Genomic DNA, 21,295 nt, shown 5'->3' with positions numbered 1-21,295 from the left:
CTGAAAACATATTGCTAAAAATCCATTGTATTTCCAGCACTTTCTTCCTTCTGCATGTTGCAAAAGTGTCTATGCAAAACTAATGCCTCTACCTGTACCAATAAAATTCTTTTTTTTTCTTTACTTTAAAACATAAGTCTAGTTTTACCACTGTCTAAATAGACCATAAAAAAATGGAAAAGATAACTTCTAGCCAGAATACCCTTTTCCAGCTCCTCAGGCCAAAGGAGAATTTTTAGAAGGAGAATCAGATCAGGAAACCACAAATTGGAGTATATGTATGTGTTAAAATCTGACTTTATTACTGGTGGAAAATAGGACAACCTTCCTTTCAGCTGTGTAAGACTCCGCTGTAAAAATCCCATTTTTAGTTGATCCTGATGGTTTCAAAGTCAAGTTTGTTTAATCTTGAAAGATTGCAGAATGAGTCCATCTCCTATTTTTGTTTCAAGTTTAGCCCCCATGAGTGGGAGAAGAGAAAATCTGGGGATTCCTGTGTGTTTGTTTTTGCGAGTGCTGGTAGTTCTGCAGTTGCTGTGGTGAAATCTGCTTCCCGATCTTCCCATCTTCCCCCATGCGCCCTCTGTTCCTAACTAATGGCCAGAGAGAAAAGCAAGAATGAGAAGGGGGTGCCCCGAGAGTTGTATCCTGTTCTAATCACAGCCATGCAAGTCCTTCTTTATTTCAATTAATTTACTTTGCCTTTATGAACCTGAGAGACTGACTGTTGCTTTCAAAGAGGCTGACATTTCACTCATCTGAAGGAGCTTGGAATGTGACAGGGGAAAGGGAGGAGAAGTAAATCAAAGCAGATATCAATTCTCCAGATGTAAAGTATTTTTCTTCTCCTCTATTTTTTTTCCACCAGAAATGTCAGAAAGTCTGCTGACATTTTAATTCCTTTGTGATAGGCTGGGAGCTGAGAGCCAAGTTCTGCTGCCATTGCAGTCAAAAAGATTTTTCCCATATACTTTAAGAGTAGCAAACTAGTTTTACACTCTGGAAAGCATATAAGCAAAGTTTCAACAAAATGTAATTAAAACTAAAATGGCATTAACATCATCTTAGGATCAGATACAAACTGAAACTGACAAGCCTTGTTGGACATTTTTGTTTCAATTTGACCATAGAGTAGCAAAACCCAGTAAAATGGACTGTACTGGAAGTAAGACCTCAGTGTTGCGTTGCTTGGGGTTTTTCCCTAATCTGAATTCTGACAAAAGTGTAAGAATACTATTCCATGTTGTCTATTAGTCACCCAAGCTTCATGACACCATATCTGTAACCTTTGAGATTTAACTTAAATATACTAGTTGATGCATAATCTGTGCACACCTTTTAAAACTCTATTAAGCACTGTGATCCTACTTTTAGCCTTATATGTGACCAAAAAAAAAAAATCTCATTATCTTTAATAGAAATACACTCAGGTCCATAAGACAAAGTAGTACCTTCTGTTCTTATTGCATTAGTTGTTCATTGAAATAAATTCAACAAGCTCAACATGCATTTAGCAAAACAGCAGAGCTGGCTTAGAGCAGCAGCACAGAGCTGAGAGAACTCAGTCTACAAATTCTACCTACAACATGAGTGGTCATATATTTCCTTCTTTGTGCTTAGAGATTTACATCATGAGTTAAGTAGAATAAATTTATTTCCCTTTACCAAGTTGTTCCTTTATGAAGTATTCATTTGCAAAGCATGAATTTTTTATACAGGACTGCTAAAAACCATGGAGTAGACACATTTGCTTAGTAGTTTTATTTTTTTTTTCAGGTTCTATAATCATATTTCATCAACTGGTACAACAAAACATATATAAAAAGCAAAACAAAGAGGGCTTGTTGAGCTTGATGCATGGTAAATCTATTTGGTTTATTCTTGGTTTATTGTTAAATATTATATTGCATTTCTTAAAGCAGACATCGTGTATATTGTGATTTCTAGCATTCCACACATAGCAGCTTATTGTTGTTCCCTTTAAATATGGAAAATAAAAATGGTTTTAGTTTGCTTTAAAAAAAAAAAAAAAAAATTGAGAGAGAGTACTGCTATATTACATGGCCCAAGAAATATTGGCAGCATGCTCTTTGGCTTTCATCCGTAGAACTGCAATGCTGGAGGACCTCCTTTCAAACTCTGGCTTGGTTTCAAAAGCATGTCCATTGGTTGCCCCAGAAAGCAACGAGTCAGTGAAAAAATTATTGAGGGGCATGTGGCTAAATTGATTCTGGTGGTTTGAAAAGCCTGTGTAGCCAGAATCTGTCCGGGGTGAATGGGAGTAAGGTGTCATACAGGAGGATGTATCTCGTGGCAGCATGCAGGAGGTAACCACAGAACCACTGGCCGCATTCCCTGCCCACAGATTGTTCTGAATCTGGAACATATAAAATGAACACAATTAAACTTAGAAAGTTCATCTTTTGTTTTCTGCAATGCTTGGTTTGCTTTACTTCACATGTAATTAGTTCCCCTCTGAAACAAGCAAAAAGTATTTAACAAGTTCTCTGCAATCGTGTCAGAAAATAGCGTGAAGAGATCACATCAGACAAAATATGAGATCGTTCACTTAAGAGCAAGGGCTGATGAGTCATGTTCCTTACTTTGTCATCCATTTGTCCTGTGGCTCCATATATATGTCTAGTTTTGAACCTCAGGATGCCATCAGCCCAGCCAGCCAATAAAATTAGTGGAAACACACAACTGACGTCAGAGAAAAGGTGTCAAAAGAGTACAAGATCACAGATATTTTCAACATAACTGCTTCTCCTCATTAGAATTCCCACTGTAATAGTCGGAAAAGGTTGAACAAAACAAACCAATTTGGATTTTTCAAGGGATAAAACCCAAAAGTATTTGAAAAATTTAATAATGAGAAGCCTTGCATAATTACTTTACAACAAATGAAACCTAAACCACAGAAAATTATAGATAATACATTCAAGACCTTTTCTTAAATTTGTTTCAAAGTTAGATTTGACATAAAATTTCTTTTCATGATTTTTTTATGTGAAACTATACTTTGAGGGCATTTCTGTTTCAGCATTCAGCCTTAACAAGCTGCATTGTACATCTCTGGAAAACGTTGCATGACAGACCAGGACACAAACTTTGTGGTTACCAGCAACGTCTGGAGTAACCATGTATTCAAGCTTTGATCTATAATCCTCTATACTTGGCAGTTGTTTAAAGCTCCATTCTGAGTCTCAGGCCTTCTACCATCTATGTGTAGATGCTATTTATGGATAGGTATTTTTCACTTGTTTGTTACTAGATGGACAGACAGGAAGATTTTTAAGACCTATAGGTCAGTTCTTGTTATCTCAGATTGCATGGTCTTTCATTCCTGCTCTATTCACTTTGATTTGATCAAGCTTCACACTCAGCAACTGCCCTTCTGTTTTTCCAAACCCTCTACTCTCTATAAGTACTACTTGCATCTTGTATAATTTCTGGCATACTCGAACTTCCTCGGTCATTCCTCATTTACACACACCATTATACAATACATACAGCTTTTTGTGTCTTCTCCACTTTTACCTTTCCTGAATGTTGATTTTTTTAATGTACAAATAACATCAGGCAAGACTATTTTAGCCCCAGTTCACAATACAGATCTTGTCAACCAGTAACAATATCCTTTCCTATTTGTTTTCCTTTGCTAAATTTGTCGTCACTCTAAAAATCTGTTGTCTGTTCAGTGTATCCTTGCCCTGATGCACTGCGATTGAGCCCACGTGTCTTTGTTCTCTGTGATATGTTGGAGTAACTCAATTACTCTTCAGTTAGCACTGAAAAGTGAATCCCCACTTCAAACTTAATTCTACATTCACATTCCAAATCCACAGACAAAGGAATTTTGACTTTAAGATATAAAGGTTATCTCTCTAGCTGAGTGATTTTTTCTGTCAAAGTAGAGGTCAGAGGAAGTAATGAATTATGACAGACACACACATACACACACACAGAATGAAAACATGTTTCTAAGGCTGATGAGTTGTGTTTTCTCTCATTGTCCTATCACTTTGCAGCAGCACATACCAAACCACCAACAAGCTAAAGCGATAAATTATGGTTCGCTGAACTCCTCTAGCTGAGATCTAGTGCAGATAGGAAGGATGAAATAGTCTTATTTTTAAAGTTAATATTTTAAACAGCTGTATTAGCAAGGTCATCAGGAGCTGACAAACCAATCTGGACTCCTTGGGAATTCCAGCAGTAAAAATATAATCCAGTAAATGCTCCATTTTGGTTTCCTCTGAAAGCCTGGGGAAAAATCGTGGTAGCAACATATCTCCCCAACCTCTGGGTCTACTCAGCTTGTTTGCATAGACGTGCATGCATGCAGTTATAGTTCCACACACACTCATGGATGTGCCTTTCCATGCACACCCACACAGCTGGGCACACCCCAGGCTTCTGCCCCTGCATATTTTAGATGATCTGCTGGGAGGCAATGGAGGAAGTAAGGTCACTGAGGAAGGATATGGAAGATTTTTCCTTCTTGTGGGCCTCCTGATGTCTATATGAGGAAATCTAAAAAAAGTTTCAGAACTTTCCAGTTGCCTCCTCTCATAATCACTTCTCAGAAGACTCAAACGTCAGCCCATGAGAGAAGCTCTACAGTTTGACATGATTCCCAGCTGCCTTATTACTCCTTGATTAACCTACCTGAGCTAGTTTTGACTTCTAATCAGACAAATTTCCCCAGGGAGAAACTAATTAACCTATGCAGTGTCTAATACATGAGCTATTTCTGAAGGAGCTCATAATCTCCAAAGCTAACTTACATGCAACAAAGTCTTACTTATCTGACTTACTGAAATTTTTTTCTAAGAAATGCTATGCCAAATGCTGCAGTCACCCAGGCAGCACAGATATAATTACGGGAGGAATTTTCAAAAAAAAAAAAAGTTTAAATACAAACATGAACAAGTTTGCCTTTAATAGAGTCATGATGGGAAATCTTCAAAAGGTTCAAAGGCTCGGTTAGAAAGTGCCCAATAACCTATGTGGTCTGGAGGAATCACAAAATCACTCTTTCTTTCCATACTTTGAGTAGTTTGGTTTGCAGTAAACTAAGTTTAGTACCACCAATTTTCCTGATATTTTTATTCTAGACAAATCTCTTTCAATTTCGGTTCAGTGAGATGACACAGGTGTGAATGAAAACAGAATTCAGCTGCAAATCCTAAAATATTCCAATGTCTTTTTCAAGAAATATGTGAACAAGCTATTAATTTCTAAAACTTTTAAAGGAGTGTGCTAGGTTTCTTCCTTAGAGAAAAGAATTCAAATTATTAAATTTAACTTCAGGAATGCCACAAGATTCTAGGAGATCTTTACATCTTCTCTCATCAGGCAGTTATGCCTTCCAAACCAATGCTTCAGTTATATCAATTTTCAATTCATTTTAGTTGGTGCAGTGACTTCACATTTGGTATTAAATTTTCATTTCTTCACAAGGATTTACAGCATAAATATCTTGTAGTGAAATTTAGGTGAAGAAGGTATTCCTGTGTTAAAAAGAAATACAGTAATGTTTCACAATAAGTCAAAATGATCAGACCTTCTTCTGGTATGTTAGAAGGAAAAGCAACATTATGTACATGAATTTAAAGAAAATATTTTTCCTCTTAAAATCTTGTGTGATCCATGAACTATATAAAAGGCAATTCAGAGACTGTGAATGAGGCCATACATACAGCACATCTCTGGTTTCTGTTAACATCACAAACAACTTGAGCTTTGCTCTTGTGGTTACCATGAAATTACCAGAGCCCTTCAATATATTTACCTACTGTATGTTTTATACACACATACACATGCACACACACCCTTCCTGACAGAAAAAAAAAAATAGGATTTCATAGCTGTGGCAAGAACATAACTGGAGAGTTATGGTTGTTAACATGGTTATGATACAATTTCCTAAGCACATGACCTTCTGTTGGACACTGCAGAGGAAAATGAGCTGAGGTCATTGGTCATCCCGCTTGGTGTCATCTCTTTTTTTCTGTGAAACTTTCAAGCTCCCTGAGCTTCAGCCTTTTTATGCAGCCCCTGGAAAAGTCACATAAACTCAAATATCAATTTTTTCTGGGAGTTTTGCTATCACTTCCCTTGCTTTGCTCTCCCATCACCAAACTCTTGACTCGTGTTACTTCAGCCGCCTGCCTATCCAAGCCAGAGACCGTCTCTGTTTGAGTGCACATGTTTTAGTGCTTCACATGGGAAACAAAATTCTAATCTCTTTTAAGGTATCTAGATATCAAGAGACATTATTATTATTATCTTACATCATAAATGTTATATGTACTGAATATTATTATAATTACTCTAGTAATTAGAAACTACACATTTACACTGAGGAAAACAAGAGTGGCACTAAATGAAGAGTTAAGAATTTATGTAATTATAGAGAACATATGAATGTCAGACTGATTTTCTAAATTTTTGTCACTCCTCTCCTTGTACTAGCAGAAAATATCAAACCTGTGCTAGCACAAGAAACTACTTTCAAGAGATTAAATGCAATAGCTGTTAAACTGCTCAAAACTACTAGTTCACAGCTTGTATCTGTTGGTCATTCTTAGTCCATCACCACATCTAATTTGGACTGTAAATTTATACTTTTTTTTTTCTGGGTGCCCTTTTAGAACATCAAAAATACAGGTAGAAATTTGCCTGTGCTTCCTAAACTTGTGGATTCTCAGAATAATTTAAACTGAAAAGAGCCTCTGGGATTATTTTTCTAAACCCTTGCTTGCAGCTACTCTAAAATTTAGATAAGGTTACTCAAACCCCATCCAGCCATGTTTTGAGTCATTCCAGCTGCAGGGGTTCATTAATTTCTATGGAGAATCTGTCCCAATGCTTCACCACTCTCACTGTATTTTTACATTAATATTTAGACAGAGCACTTCTCAGTGTTTAATTTGTGATCATTTTGTAGGAGCTGTTGGACAAGTGCACATGTGAAGATCACCTGTACTGCATTGGGCTCATGTATGACAGAGATGCAGCTCACAATTTGCAGATATAAATAACATGCTAATTAGCACATGATAGTGAGAAGCTTAACGATACAGATTTAAAATATGTGATAGACCCCTTCAGTCCACATTTGGCTTACACATGATGAACAAAATAAAAATCTGACCATTAGATTACACACTTAAACAAGTTTGCTAAGCTTCAAAATAATGTAGGATATGAAAAGTCATCAAGCTTTCATTCTTGTATGGGATGTTTTATAAATTGCAAATTCTCCCTACTGCAATCTTGAGGCCACTTACAATATGGATGAATTATATTTTAACTGTATGATACAGTTAAATACAATATTTCATATTTTGAAAAATACTATTTAAAAAATTGTGTATCTTAGGGGGAAAAAGAATTGCTAATTGTAATTAAGCAAATAAAAGAATTGCTTATTGTATAATTAAGCCCCAGTAAAGTCACTAAGTCACTCACACTTAAAGAAATACACATTTCACAAAAAAGTTCCACAGAGCAACAAACTGAATGTCGAGACTATGAGAAGGACCACATGGAGTGATGGTTTATTACCAAGAAAAAATAAAAGTGCAGTGCATAGCTACTTTGTGTGGAACAGACACCACCCAGAAAGATTCGAAGTGTCACTCCCCTCTTGCTGGAAGATCAGGCACAGCAGGGCAAGGGAGCACCCATGCAGTGAGACACACACCATGCAGGTGGTGGCTCAGCCCGAGCTCCACGCTGGCACAGCCAGACAGCATGAGCGTGTGACAAACTCCTTTGAAGCCAGCTCAGAGATGTCTGCCACATCTACTCATGCTCAATCAGTGTACCCATAGCCTTAATGAACTATTGTGATTAACTGTCATTTATGTGCCTACTACAGTTAAAAGAAATTTTAAGTCATATAACATGTGGTGTCTAATACATTCCACATGAACATTTAATTGGAGCATGTAACTTTGATTATTGCTAATGAGGATTAGCCATATGTACTGAGGCTAGAGCAAACGATAATGATGATCCAAGGACTCAGTACTTAACTCATGTATGCTGATACCGCTTCTACACTCTTTGACTGCCAACACATCATGTGATGCCATGCTGTTCAACATATTAATTTGATTTATCATTCTGGTGGATGGAATGCAAATTTCAGCCTCTTCCTTCTATTTATGAGATTTCAATATTTTCCTTTCTTTCTACACCTTCTATATCATTTCTGTTCCCACTTCTTCCCATTTCTGTTCCCATTTCCACCTGCACTAGATTGGGCTTTTTCAACTGAAACAAAAAAATTAAATTCTATCCTATCCAAGTCTTGCCTGCATTTTCAAGAAAATTTTAAAAATACCCAAACATTTTGCATGTGATATTAAGAGGGAAAGTAGAGTGGTGTGAAAAAATCAATCCTTTTAAAAGAACTTAGAAGAAAAATTATAACAAACGAACATGATTCAAATAACAAGTAAGGAGGAAAGATGCAAAGAAAGAAAAGAGCCTAGACGGGAAAAAAATGTTGACCTTTTTTATCTGCTTTTCAATGACACAATTTAATGTTTATTTACATACTGATGCACTTATTTATCAATTTGATTCACATAGGGAAAGCTAGGAGCCTGTGTGATAATAGTATAGGCTCTTGTGAGTGTATATAAGGGGGAGGGAGGGTAAAATTAAATTTTGTCTCAGGTTTTCCTGTTAGTTTTCACAGGTAATCATTAAATCTGATGAGATCAAGTACCTTTGTAACAGGAGCCTTCCCACTAGCATAGGGTGGCAGAGGAAGTCAAATAAAGACCAATAAGGTAAGAGAAGAACAAAGCTAAAGAGGCTTTTTTATTGTTCTTCTTCCAACATATTTATGCATCTGTGTAGACAACTGAAAATGACTGCAGCTGAACCAGGTATCAGAATAAAAAAATGTTGACAGATCATCTTACCTATTTTATACCTTACGTTTTAGGAATAAAAAATTTAATTGATCAGATTATTGACAGCTCTAAAGGGAGCCCATGTCTGGCATAAAAGTCCCTTTGGTTAAGTTTCCTAAACACAAATGTCTAATACTTATCTGACCATGGCTGCCTAAAATGAAGGATGGATCTTTCTTTTAAATCCTGTTCACTTCAACATTATCTCAGATATCCTGAGATATATTTAATAACACTCTAGACCGTATTTAAGTGACCAAATTAAGTATGGCTTTTTTACTAACATTAGCTCTGGTGAAATGAAGTAAACTTCCCCATGAAGGGAATCTGCATTCATTTCCCCACTGGTGTTAAGATGTTCCATCTTCACTTTCATATCATCAGTAGGATATTGCTAGTCAAGCTAAAAATGTCTATGACATGTGTTTTCCTGAGTGCACTTAAGATGACTTAGACCACAATGTGTTGTATCTACAAGAAAACATTGAAGTTCAAACCCTGAAAGTAGTGAAACTGAAAACTTTTACTAAAATTAATGAAAATCACTGTCCATAAAATTTTCCTAGAAAAATCTGATTTTCAGCATAATGTTGTTAGATCTTTGAAAAAAAATCTGAATAACAGATGATTTTTCTAGAATGTTGTACAAACTGCCCTTCTCCATAACCCAGGTTTTGATAGTATAATTAAAGGAGGATATATGCACGCAGAATTTGGCCAGTTTAGGAGATATTCAATTTCTTGGCAGGTTCAATTTGGGAGATATTCAATTTCTCAGACAAGCAATCAAAAAAATCCAAACAAACAAAAAATCTAAAGTCAATATACTGTAAAAATAATTAAAATTAGACTGAAAGACCAAAGCAAAGAATTATGATCTACCAAAAAAGTACCTGAATTGTTATTATGGTGAAGATAAAGACATGGAATTTAATAGCAAAATTAGACTGGATTGTAGAGAAAGGTCTTGGACCAGATCACCTTCAGAGGTCACTTCCAACTTCAATCTTTTTCTGATTCAGAGCCAACCTTCTGTCTTTCAAAATGAAATATTCATTTTCTCACTAGAGGAACCTTTCAGGTTTATGTAGTCACACAATCCACAGCAACATTATGTTCTTAATTTGTATTAGAAGAAGATAATTGGTGAAGAGACTAAGCAGAAGTCTCCATGACACCCTCTGCTGACTGCAGGAATCTGACGCTTCTGCTGGAATGCAACCGAGATGTGTTTTCTCATCACATCCATGGCTGGACTCAAAACAGAAAAATCTGCAGGCTGCAAATCCTTATAATGCACACCAGAAATTCATATTTGTTCCTGCTCTTTCTACTATAAAGCTGTAAACTTCTCAGCTTGATTTCATACTTTTCCAACATTCAACCTATATTTTCTTCCAGCAACAGGGAGTCTGTTTCTCTCCATGTTGTTTCTTAAATAAACTCCAGTGATCTGTGTTCCACAATCCACAAGAAAAAGTTTACTTATTTAAAAGTACATTCAAAAATTATTTATTTAAAAGTATGGCAAAGCTTGTCTAATATTTGCTTATTTCCTTGTCACAAGAGAAGTGCCTGTGGTGGTCGTGGTATCGGAATAAAAGCAAAGGAAAAAAGGATATTTGTTTCCTTCTATTACATTAACTACAACGAAATAAAGGAATTGTTGGGGAAATCAATTTATGAAATGAATTGGTATTAAAAATGAAACCATTGGTATTTAAAATGAAACCATTTTAAATACCTTTTCTGCCTGAGTTGTGGGATGGATTGATGAATTTATAGCAAGTCGGGAGCTGTATATTTATTTTCCATAAGTGAAGCACTTAATAATGGACATCTAGTTCAAACGATTTGAATGCAGTGATGTTAGTAGTCGTGTTTTTAAAACAGATTTTCATTGTCTCCCTCATTCTCACTGGAAATGTTATATATATTATAGAGATGTGGTTTTACTGGAGGGCAGGATTTCAGAATGTGAAAACTATGAAGAATAACCACCAGGTTAGCAAGAATATGAATTTTTATTAAATGTTCTGTGATAATTGCCTGGATACCTACTCAAATACAGAAAAGTAGCCAAATTTTTCTCTGAGGAGAGAGCTACCTTGTTTTTAACATATAGCCAAGCTATGTGTGCAAGCCCTCAGCTGAAACAGCCAAAGTGCAGTCACACCTTCATTCAGCTCCTTGCTCTTGAACAGCAAGAACAGCAGAACAGCACAAGGCAGCATTCTCATGCAGGTGACCCTATTACACATTTTGCCTCCCTGTTTACCTGCAGTCTGTCAGTCTGTGCTTGTAGGTAAGCATGTGGCATTTGTGCTTGTGAATGAGTACACATTTCGCATTTCTACACACCAGAGATGCTTGATATAGGATGATGGGACCAGCATTTGCATTTCAATCTTCTGTTTTTAAGAATCTATTAATTAGTGATGGAAATTTTGTCAGGCTGAAGCTTCGTTGTGTCATCTATCTAGCAGATATTTTTTGATAAAAATATAAACAGATATGCAGAGAATTGATCTTTTTAATAATCTGAAAGTACAGAATAGATCTTTTATTGGGTTAGAATTTTATAGATCCTATTATCATAGTGTTTAAAAATTTGGTATTATTGGAAAACTTTAATTTTATGACAATCACTTTAAGTGCTTACCAATGACTTATATTATTCCATTATCTTATACTAATGAAATCTGGTCATTTAGGAAAATGTGTAGATGGAATCCTACTAAAATTACAAGATAAGCTGGCAGACACAAATTTAGTCTAGAAATCCCAAAGCTTCAGCACTGTTCCTTGTATCACTTGCTGTGATGCTAGAGGTAAGTCAGAAAGACCTTGAAAGGAGAGCTGACCACCTTAACTGAGATCTGTGAGTGAATGCAAATCTATGGCTTTGTGAATCTACCTGGGGCTACCTAAGATTATGCCCACCTGCCTAAACATAGTCATGCAATGGTTGCTAATGCAATTTGGGTTATTGCCCTGCTCTATTTAAAAAAAAAAACACCAGACAGCCTTACAAGTGCCACCACAGCTGAAATGGTTGTGTCCATGCTCTGAGCTGCAGGAGCACGGGGCAGCTCTGGCCCAGGCACCAAACCTAGCAATGTGTAACCTCTTCAGGGGCAAAGCACGTTAAACTGAGTAGATGACACATGAGCCAAAGACCCCTGGTTCATTGCTAGTCACATTCATGGAATGACAGAATCACTAAGGTTGGAAAAGACCTCCAAGATCATCATGTCAACATTTGACCAAATACTGCCATGCCAACTAAAGCACAGCCCAGGATGGGGACTCCAGCACTCAACCACCATCTCAGTGAAAAAATTCTCTCTGATATCTGACCTGAATCTCCCCCAGCTCAGCTTGAGGTCATGTCCTCTTAACCATTCACTTTCTCCCTGGGAGAAGAGACCAAGGCCCATCTTGCTACAATCTCATTTAATGCAGTTGTCGAAAGTGATAAAGTCTCCCCTGCAACTCCTTTTCTCCAGGCAAAAAACCCCAGCTCCCTCCGCTGCTCCTCACAGGACTTGTGCTCCAGACCCCTCCCCAGCTCTTCTCTGAACATTCTCCAGCCCCTCAATGTCATTGTCATAGCGAGAGGCCCAGAACAGGACACAGAATTTGAAGTGCAGCCTCACCAGTGCCAAGTACAGGGACACATTCCCTGCCCAGATCCTGCTGGCTGCACTGTTGCTGATCCAGGCCAGGATGCCATTGGCCTTCTCGGCCACCTGGGCACACGCTGGCTCATGTTCAGCTGCTGTCAACCAGCAGCTTCTCTGCTGAGTCAATTTCCAGCCACTCTTCCCCAACCCTGAGGACCTCTTCATTCAGCCAATTTCGAGCATGACCAAAGCAAGCTCACATGGAATATGAGCTTGAATATTTCCTTAAGATTGGCAGAGACCCTGCTGCCTAATGAAGCTGAAGAGCACCAAAACACCACTAGTGGACTGGAACCAAGAAAGATTTTTTGCTTTGCATGATGCTTTTTTTTTTTTTAATTAATTATGTAGTAAAAGCAATGTGAAACCAGAGACATGAAAAAAAAAGGCTCCAGAATAAAAATATTCAATGTGCTAAAACAAGCAAGAAGACAAACAAAAGCAGAGTGAGGCAAAGCAGTAAACCAAAGAATTGGAGAATAGAGAGAGAAGATTACAACCTTATTATACAGTATACCTTACTATTTACTAACAGGGAACTGAAGAAGACAAAAAAAAAACCAAATTAAACCAACTACAATGGTGTGAGAGAGCTTTCCTGTCCCTCTGCCACTCTCTCCCTGTGATATACATTCAGTTCTGATTCTGCATGGCTATATGATGATTTTATGCTAGTAGGACACTTGTTCTATTTAATGGTCTGTTGAGGTCCATAAGGAAAGGGTGCCTGTTTAACCCATCAAGAGGAAGCTGTCTAGAGATCAGATAGTTTATACTTCATCTCAGCAAAGTATACAAAACCAGAGTTGTTAGGATGGCTGCCAAATGTAGAACCAAAGCAAGTACTGCTTGGTCTTTACCATACCTGAGGGTAGCTGTCAGTCCTTGGAAGAACAGATATATCATAGGTGGCAGCAAAGTGGCTCTTGGCCTGCTGGATCTGACCATAGCGTTCTCTTTTTCTCCATTTTGCTCTTCTATTCTGGAACCAAACCTAGAGTATACAACAAAAGAGTCATCAGGGTAAGCAAAATTATATGCTGTGAAAGGGTTTCTGGAAAAAAAAAGATTTTGGGCATTGGCTTTGAAAATTTCTGTTTATCTTAAAAAGAGAAGTTCTCCGACTGAAAATTAATTTTTCACTGTTTCAATCTTGTGAATGTCACACCTGCTTGACTTATTGCTGGCTATTTTAAATTTACATATGGTTTCATTTATATTCCTCAAAACAAACAAACAAACAAACAAAACCAAAGACAACCTGAGAAAGATCAGTTTGTAGCAAGTAAAGAAACATTCTCTTAAACTCCCATGCCCACTGACTTGCTATGACTGCCCCTAATCTGTCTCCTAGAGAGGTGTCCATAATATTTATCAAGTGCAGTAATAAAAAGGCAGGAAAAATTGGCACAAGGACAGTAGTCTAAACAGCAGGAAAGGTTTCTATAAGGAATGCTAGCTAAAAGGCCAGGAAGATAATAAAAAGTTACCATGTCACAGACACTTTTTTAACTACTGTGTTTTTTTTTTTTTTTCACTTTGGTGTTAGGTGATATCTGTTTCTTATAATGGAAGACAAAAGAATTGCATTTTCAGCTATGGAATAATTTAGATTTTATGCTTAAATTTATTTATACTCCTTAGTCTGTTCTCTAACATTTTGAATGTCAAGTATTATGTAAAAACCACATTATATGACAATTTCTCTCTGTTACTGATAACTGTCATTGTCCCATTTTCTTAAAAATTTAGTCTTGTCTTTCAGACAGTTTAGTTTGGACCGGTTAGGAATTACCTTGATGAACAAAGGGGATTGCTAAGAAAAGTAACACTATATAAGAGTAATATCCAACTAGTCATTGTGGTTCTGGTGTAAGCAAGCTCGCTGAGACTTTTTTTTAAAGTCACGCTTTTAACTGAACCATTTTTTTTTAAAGGAAACAATGACATTGGTTAGTTATCCTGCTAAACTGATCATTAATTCATTTTGATATATGCATACACAAATGGTGGGGTTTTTTATAGATACTTCCTGTATTTTAGGATATATTTTCTGATTCCATGTCGTGGGATATTTAAAATAACACTGTTTGGTTTATAATTCCATTCTTGCATTGGTCTTTGGAGAACTCAACTGTCTTTTGATACTGCTTAAGCAACCAGGGCATAATTTTGCTCATTTTGATTCCCAAGGGCTTGTGGCAGATGTACCATCTTTGAAAAGATTCAGCAATCAAAGCAAGGCTCATGCATATAACTCCTGAGTATATATTGTTAGGAACCTTGGTGGAAAATTTGTGTTATTTATGATGCCTGAGGTTCAGCAAAAAGAAAAGGGAAGGGGAAAAATATTCTCCTGTCTCCACATCAAGGACGTGATAAGGAAATTTAGTCATGAAGTTCTTTCCTTGAAAAGAGACCTTGACAATCTTCTTGAAATGGGTACCAATTACTGGACTGACATGCAGCAGGAAAGAGAAGAACTGAGATAAATTAGGTTCAGGTTGGCTCTCTCTGCATGTGTGCAGGACAAATATTAAATTGGATGTTGATGAAATGGTGGTGAAGGGAACTGTGGGTAAGGTATCCAGCTGATCACTCTGCTACACTAAATCAAACAATTTGCTTGAATTCATAGAAGTAAATGAGAAAAAGCACTTTTTTTTTTTTTCCTTTGACAATCCCCCAAAATGTTTCTGTTTACACCACTTTACTAGAAACTTACTCTTGGCAGAGATAAAGTAACCATTTGCCTCCACAAAGCAATGTAGAAATCTGCTGCTTGTTATCCTTGAATTGCCAGATGCTTGCCTTTAATGACGTAAGGCCTTGCAAATTGCTTAATCTTGTGATGGAATACTCTTGCTACTCTGGATAGAAATGATCAACATGTCCTTCCATATTTAGCATATGAGAGTGCAAGGATCAGTTATCTTTTTAAGAAAGGTAAGAACATGTTTAAATAAAATAGAAATAAATAGTCTGTGAAAGTCTGATATAGACATATATTTTTCATTTACTGTCTTCTTTTCAATGGTCTTACCATGTGAAGCCTCTAAATCTTAGAAAAAAAAGTGATAAAAAAAGTCAGATGATACACTTTGGTTTAATTTTCCCCTCCATATTCTCACTATTAATTTGTTTTTGAAGTAGTTCTCCGTATCCCAGAATTATACATTTGTTAGAACGGTGTTTTAAGATTTTGCTACCTTTTTTTTTCAAGTCAAGACTAAATCCCAATGAATGGAAGTCATACTTGGAAAACTGTACCAAATTCAGGAGAGGAATTGCTCAGAGCCTAACGAGTTAAAAGCCGCTGAACCAAATTCCATCGGCACTGCTGCTATCACATCGATGTGACTGAACACACAGTTTTGCACTCTATTTTCTGATGACAATGGCAAATGTGATGCCTGCTTGAAAAGACATGAAAAGAACACTTCTTTATAAAATTAATTAACTGACTTTTTCTGAAAGTGTTTCTGATTTAATTTCAGTTTGTATGCATGTGCACTGACGTCTATTTCTCTACATGTGTGTGTGAGTATGCGTTTAATTACAAGTTGTGAAGTTGTTATCATATTCAAGTCACTAAATTAAAAAAATTAATCCCAGTCTGTAAGAATCAACAGGACTGTTATTCTCCAAACTGAAATCCTGATTATTACCAGAACAGGAAAGATATCTAAATTGAAGATAAACTTGCAAAGTGCGGCTCACACCCTTTTCTAACAGAAGACCTCTAAACAAGGGAAAGGCTACATTTCCTGGACATTTAGCTTCTTTTCTCACCATTGCACATCAAAAGCCATAACTATTATTGAGATTACTCTGTGAGCACATACTGAATGAATCACGTTTGTAGGCAGTTGCGATATACAATAATAATGTACTAAGTGGTCCTCAGTATGTTTTGTTGCAAAAACTCAAATAATATTATTAATAAGTTTTGGAAGTTTAAAAACCAGAAATTTTACCTCCTAATTTTGTGACTTCTAAGATCATTCCCTACGGAAAAGATGAATAGATTATGTCCTTTTTTTATATAGGCACAAAACTCATACACAAACATATCTATGAAAATATAAGTATGTAGATATAGAAACACTTATACACATTTATGTATGCCCAGTTTCACTGCACAGTCTTTGGATAGAAACAAGGAATTTGTTTACTTTTTAGACTGTAATTTTCATGCCATGACACACACAGAATCCTCTGCATCTGAGTTCTGCATTGTCATCAATCTGAACTACATGCAACAAGTCTTTAGTGGGATCTTTACACCTAACAATTCATGTTTTCACTGCCTGGAATTCTACAAGAGATCAAGACAGTTTTACTATTGATGTTGTTTTCTCATCCTTTAAACAAGTGTTCAGAACTGCAACACAAGCTATTTAAAAAAATAACAAGTTATTTTAGCACTACAGCGTAACAGCTCACGTCCATAAAGAAATGAGGCAAAACGAGCTGTTTACTTTTGCTTTATGGGCTTTTGTACAATCCCCAAGAGTGCAATTTACTCATTCCTACAATGCACAATTTGTCATAGAAAGGCTGAAATCTGGTTCCTACCTGGACTCTGGCCTCAGTGAGCTCTGTTCTCAGAGCTAGCTGTTCTCTTACATAGACATCGGGGTAGTGAGTTTTCTGGAATACTTTCTCCAGTTCCTCCAGCTGCAAACTGGTGAAAGTTGTTCTGTGTCTCCTCTTCTTACTGCTGGAGACATTGCTGTCACACTTATCACCAAGTTCATCCAGGTCCCCCTTCTCCTGCAGCCCTTTCACTGGAGACATCCTGAGATTGTTGCAATTGTCCATGGGCCTGCTCAGCTCTGTGTGCAGAGGCTGTCCTTCCACTTTAGTAATCCCGTAGTTCACTGTATACAAGGTGGGTTAACAGCTGGTTAATAAATGATCAAGGGGGAAGGAGAGGTGTTTAGATTCAGGAGTTCATATAAAACAGTTTCACAAGGAACCAGATTCCATCGTGGCTGTGTTTTTTCTTTATGAGATCATTGAAGAGGAATTTGTGATATTAACTACAGATAGAATAAAAGTGCTAAGTCACACTGAATTTTAACTGAGAATGATATCTGAAAACTTACAGACTGTGCAAGAGACTTGGATATTTTCACCCTACCACTACTGCTGCTAAAGTAGCTAACAATGCATGAAATCAGCCTCAGCTAGAGTTGTACAGATAAGGAATCTTAGCCCAAAACAGATTTTCATAATAAAGACACAAAGTTATTGACAAATGTGCCTTTAAACTTGGAAGCAAATGCAAAAAAATCTCTATTTCTATGAAAACATAAACAGTGAAGTAAATTTAATAGTTGCAAACTGACAAATCCAGAAGCAATGAAACCAAAAATTAAATTCGCTTTTAAAATTCAATAAATTCCATATACCTCCTTTTGCATTTGTGCAGTGGAATTGTTTCCAATGAGGTTTGTTATGGTTACAAAATACAGGGCATTTCTGCAAAATGCTAACTCGCTAAATGTTAACTCATATAATTTGTAAAAGGATCGCAGGAACTATTTGTCTTTAGGTAAAACTTGAGTGGTAGAGATAAGAAATATTCCACAGAAGCTTCTTAATAAGAAATGAAAACATTTCCTACTTTTCAATATTTTTACTTATCACACATCACTGGAAAAATAATGAGATAAGTTAATGAATTCAAAAAGACTTTTTTTTCTAAGAAAAAGGAGGAAAAAAAGATTCAAACTCTGTAGAAATTAAAACTTACAACCATGCTATGTAACATAATAAACTTGCTTTGAGATTGTCTCACGTTCTCAGTAATTTCTTTTCTTTCAATTCGAGCTGATTGCAATGAAACAAAAATTTTCAGATATTTACCATCAACACATACATAGATAGGAAATGCCCCAAAGCCCTCGAGGCACACAATAAATTAGCTAATTAAGAAAAACTTCAATGTATAAATCAATTTCCTATAGGTTTTTGTTTTTTAAATTGAACTTGAAGAAATCTATCAATTTCTCACCATTTTTTCGTAGAAATGAAAAAACTTTCTCAAAAAGTATATAAATACTTCAATGACTATATGAAGTACAAAAGAATATCACATTGTTGGTCTTACTGAAGCTGATCTTAACCATGTTTTCCAATTTTTCTAGGAAATTAGTTTTTAAATTTTTTTCTATAGCGATTTTCATCATGTCGGCATAATGAGGAAGAGTTTAAATGTTTTAAAAAGAAAATATTCCTCATTCTCCTTGCTTATAAGCTAGAAAATTTTAATACCTGATAGAACGTTTAACACTATTCTTTGGGGTTTTCGTGGACCGACGAGGTTTTCGGAAAAATCACTTTCACGCATCGATTGGTAACACTGCGGAGAACCCCGCTAAAGTCGCAGGACGACATTTGAAGGAAGCAGAGATGAGGAAGCTGCCTTCCGTTCCCTGCCTGGATCGGCACCGGAGAGCTGGCCCTGTCCGGGCTCCCTCCGACGCCGGCGCGCCGGCGATGCTTTTCCCGGGAGCTTGCGGGGTGAAAACGCCGCGGCTCGCAGCGGGGCGGGAGCGCCCGGGGAGCCAACGGAGGGCGACCAGAGCCCGGTCCGAGGTGCCGAGGGTGGCCAGGATGTGCCGGAGGGTACCGGGGGGCGGCAGTGTCCTACAGCACCCTCCGGGACCCTCCGGCCCGTCGGTCCCCCGGGCGGGCTGCCCCGGCCACGGGCGGGCTGTGCGGCGTGCTCGGAGCTGTGCTCTCGGAGAGCCGGGGGAGCCGGGCCGGGGCCGGTGGGGAAGGCAGTAGCTGAAAAGCTGCACTGAAAGGAAAGGAGTTCTTCCAAGCAGCCGTCTGCCTTCTCCCGGATTTTTTTTTTTTTTTTTTTTTTTTTAATAGTAGCGGTAGTAGCATTGTAACAGTAGAATTGTTACTGTTGTTGTTATTTTACTACGACCTGACAGCCTCTCGCATGCCCACATCCGAAGGCTGCACAGCTGCCTTTGCTCTCCCTGGGCGGGAGAATCCCTGCCCTCCCCCGTACATCTGCAGGAGGGGGAATAACCCTGGGATGACGACTCACCGTTGCTGTCCTGGCAGGGTGATGTCCTCTCCAGCCTCACATGATGCTCAGCTCTTTGCAGAGGGTTGAAGGCCTGTACGCATTTGCTGCCTGACGTTTTGCTATAAAAGGACTCATTGTCCAAAGTTTCCATAACGTGCTCCAAACTGCCTCCTGCTCCCATATAAAAGTCACTGTTCTTGCTCGGCTGGCTCTTCAGGGCAAACTTCTCGCTCAGAAAATCCATAATCATCTAAGGCTGCTTGAGAGCCTCTTCCCTAGACAGAGGCTGGACTGTGAGCAAGGCAGGGAGAGTGAGTGGATGGGAGGGAAGGAAGGAGGGAGGGAGGAAGAGGCGTTCAGCTCTTAGAGAGCTGTTTTGCCTCTGAGCCTTTGATTTGTCTTGTCTTGAAAGGGGAACCCGAAGTTGCTCTTATATCTTGAAGCTCAGCAGGACTTCTTGTGCAACCTCCCATTTCTAATGAATATGAAAATAAGCGAGCAGTCTAACTCCACCCCAGGTCCCCCAAGACCTAATCCCAACACAGGAGGGAGTTCCAGGCCCATTTTCCACAGACGGATCTGTTTCAGACAGACGCACACAAGCATTTGGGGAGGGTGAGGGGAGAAAGGGAGGGAGGAAGGGTGGGGAGGGAGGGAGGACAAATAAAAAGGACATTTCCCCTCTGCAACCTATTCACATTTCTCCAGGGATCCTGGAAAGAGTAATCCCTCGCTTCCCTCCCTCTCCCCCAGCTCCCTGAGAGGCTTAGAGAGAGGTAATTTCAGGGGCACATACCCTTAAGTAAAGGATCTTCTTTAATTGATTTGACTGATACGTCGGTAGCTGCAGTCCTGTTCCCTGAAGCTGTAAAATTAAGAACCGGTGCTCCTTCTTTATTAAACAGCTCCGAAGTTTTGTCCTAGAGTTAAACAGAGAAAGAAATGTTGTAGGCAGTTGTTTGTGCAGAGGGAATGTAAACCAGTGAAACTTAAAACTAGAACTGTCTCACATCAGAAAACTGGCCTAAAAGCGAATTTGCCTGCTATGAAACAGATCTCAGTTTTTGTGTGTGTGTTTGGGGTTGGGGGTGTCTGTGCGCCTGTGCAAAGTGGTTAAAACTGACCTTTATTTTAAATCTCCTGAAATATTATCAATAAAAAACAATAGTGTTTCCAAATGAAAGTATTTATTAAAGTCTTAGGTAATAAAAAGAAAACGAAATGAGCCAAATACGCATGCATTCCTATGGATATTGGGAAAGCGGGTGGTTTCCACCCAATGTGTGAGCTTTGAAGTGTTGAATTCCTTGGTCTTTTCGCACATTGATAAGATTTAAACACAGGCGGGAGAGATAGTGGACTATTTCGAAGAGGCACGAATTACGGAAAAGATCTTCCGTGCTTCCTCGTGAAAGGAGTACTCTGTGAAGTAAAGCAAACCCGATATTGCAATCACTTCAGATGAAGATTTCAGCATCTTGGGCCCGCGCTTGTCTTTTCTGCTGAGGCTGTTTTAGAACCCAGTTCGGCGGGCCCTTCACTCGCTGGGGCGGGGAGGGGAGAAAAAGGGAGGCTTTAATGAGTGCCTGGAGTACTGGTGCAACGCTGGCCGGCCG

At 38.1% G+C, this 21,295-nt stretch overlaps 1 protein-coding gene across 2 annotated transcripts; it reads right to left on the bottom strand.

Moving 5' to 3' along the window:
* Window positions 1–1,742: 1,742 nt before the first annotated feature.
* ALX1 (ALX homeobox 1) lies at window positions 1,743–20,244 on the bottom strand. Of its 2 annotated transcripts, none has more exons than XM_009086690.4 (4): window positions 19,698–20,243; window positions 17,204–17,508; window positions 13,491–13,619; window positions 1,743–2,377 (listed from the first exon to the last, which is right to left on the bottom strand). In XM_009086690.4, the coding sequence occupies exons 1-4, from the start codon at window positions 19,927–19,929 to the stop codon at window positions 2,057–2,059; spliced, it is 987 nt and encodes a 328-aa protein (XP_009084938.1). In that variant the 5' UTR covers window positions 19,930–20,243; the 3' UTR covers window positions 1,743–2,056. The 2 variants fall into 2 exon arrangements, with proteins under 2 accessions (XP_009084938.1, XP_050826030.1); XM_050970073.1 differs by lacking the exon at window positions 1,743–2,377 and adding an exon at window positions 5,820–6,063 and having other exon boundaries at window positions 19,698–20,244.
* Window positions 20,245–21,295: the final 1,051 nt, after the last annotated feature.

This window comes from Serinus canaria, chromosome 1A, assembly GCF_022539315.1.
Source record: "Serinus canaria isolate serCan28SL12 chromosome 1A, serCan2020, whole genome shotgun sequence".
Lineage (NCBI taxonomy): Eukaryota > Metazoa > Chordata > Aves > Passeriformes > Fringillidae > Serinus > Serinus canaria.
This window is presented reverse-complemented; position numbering and strand designations above follow the sequence as displayed.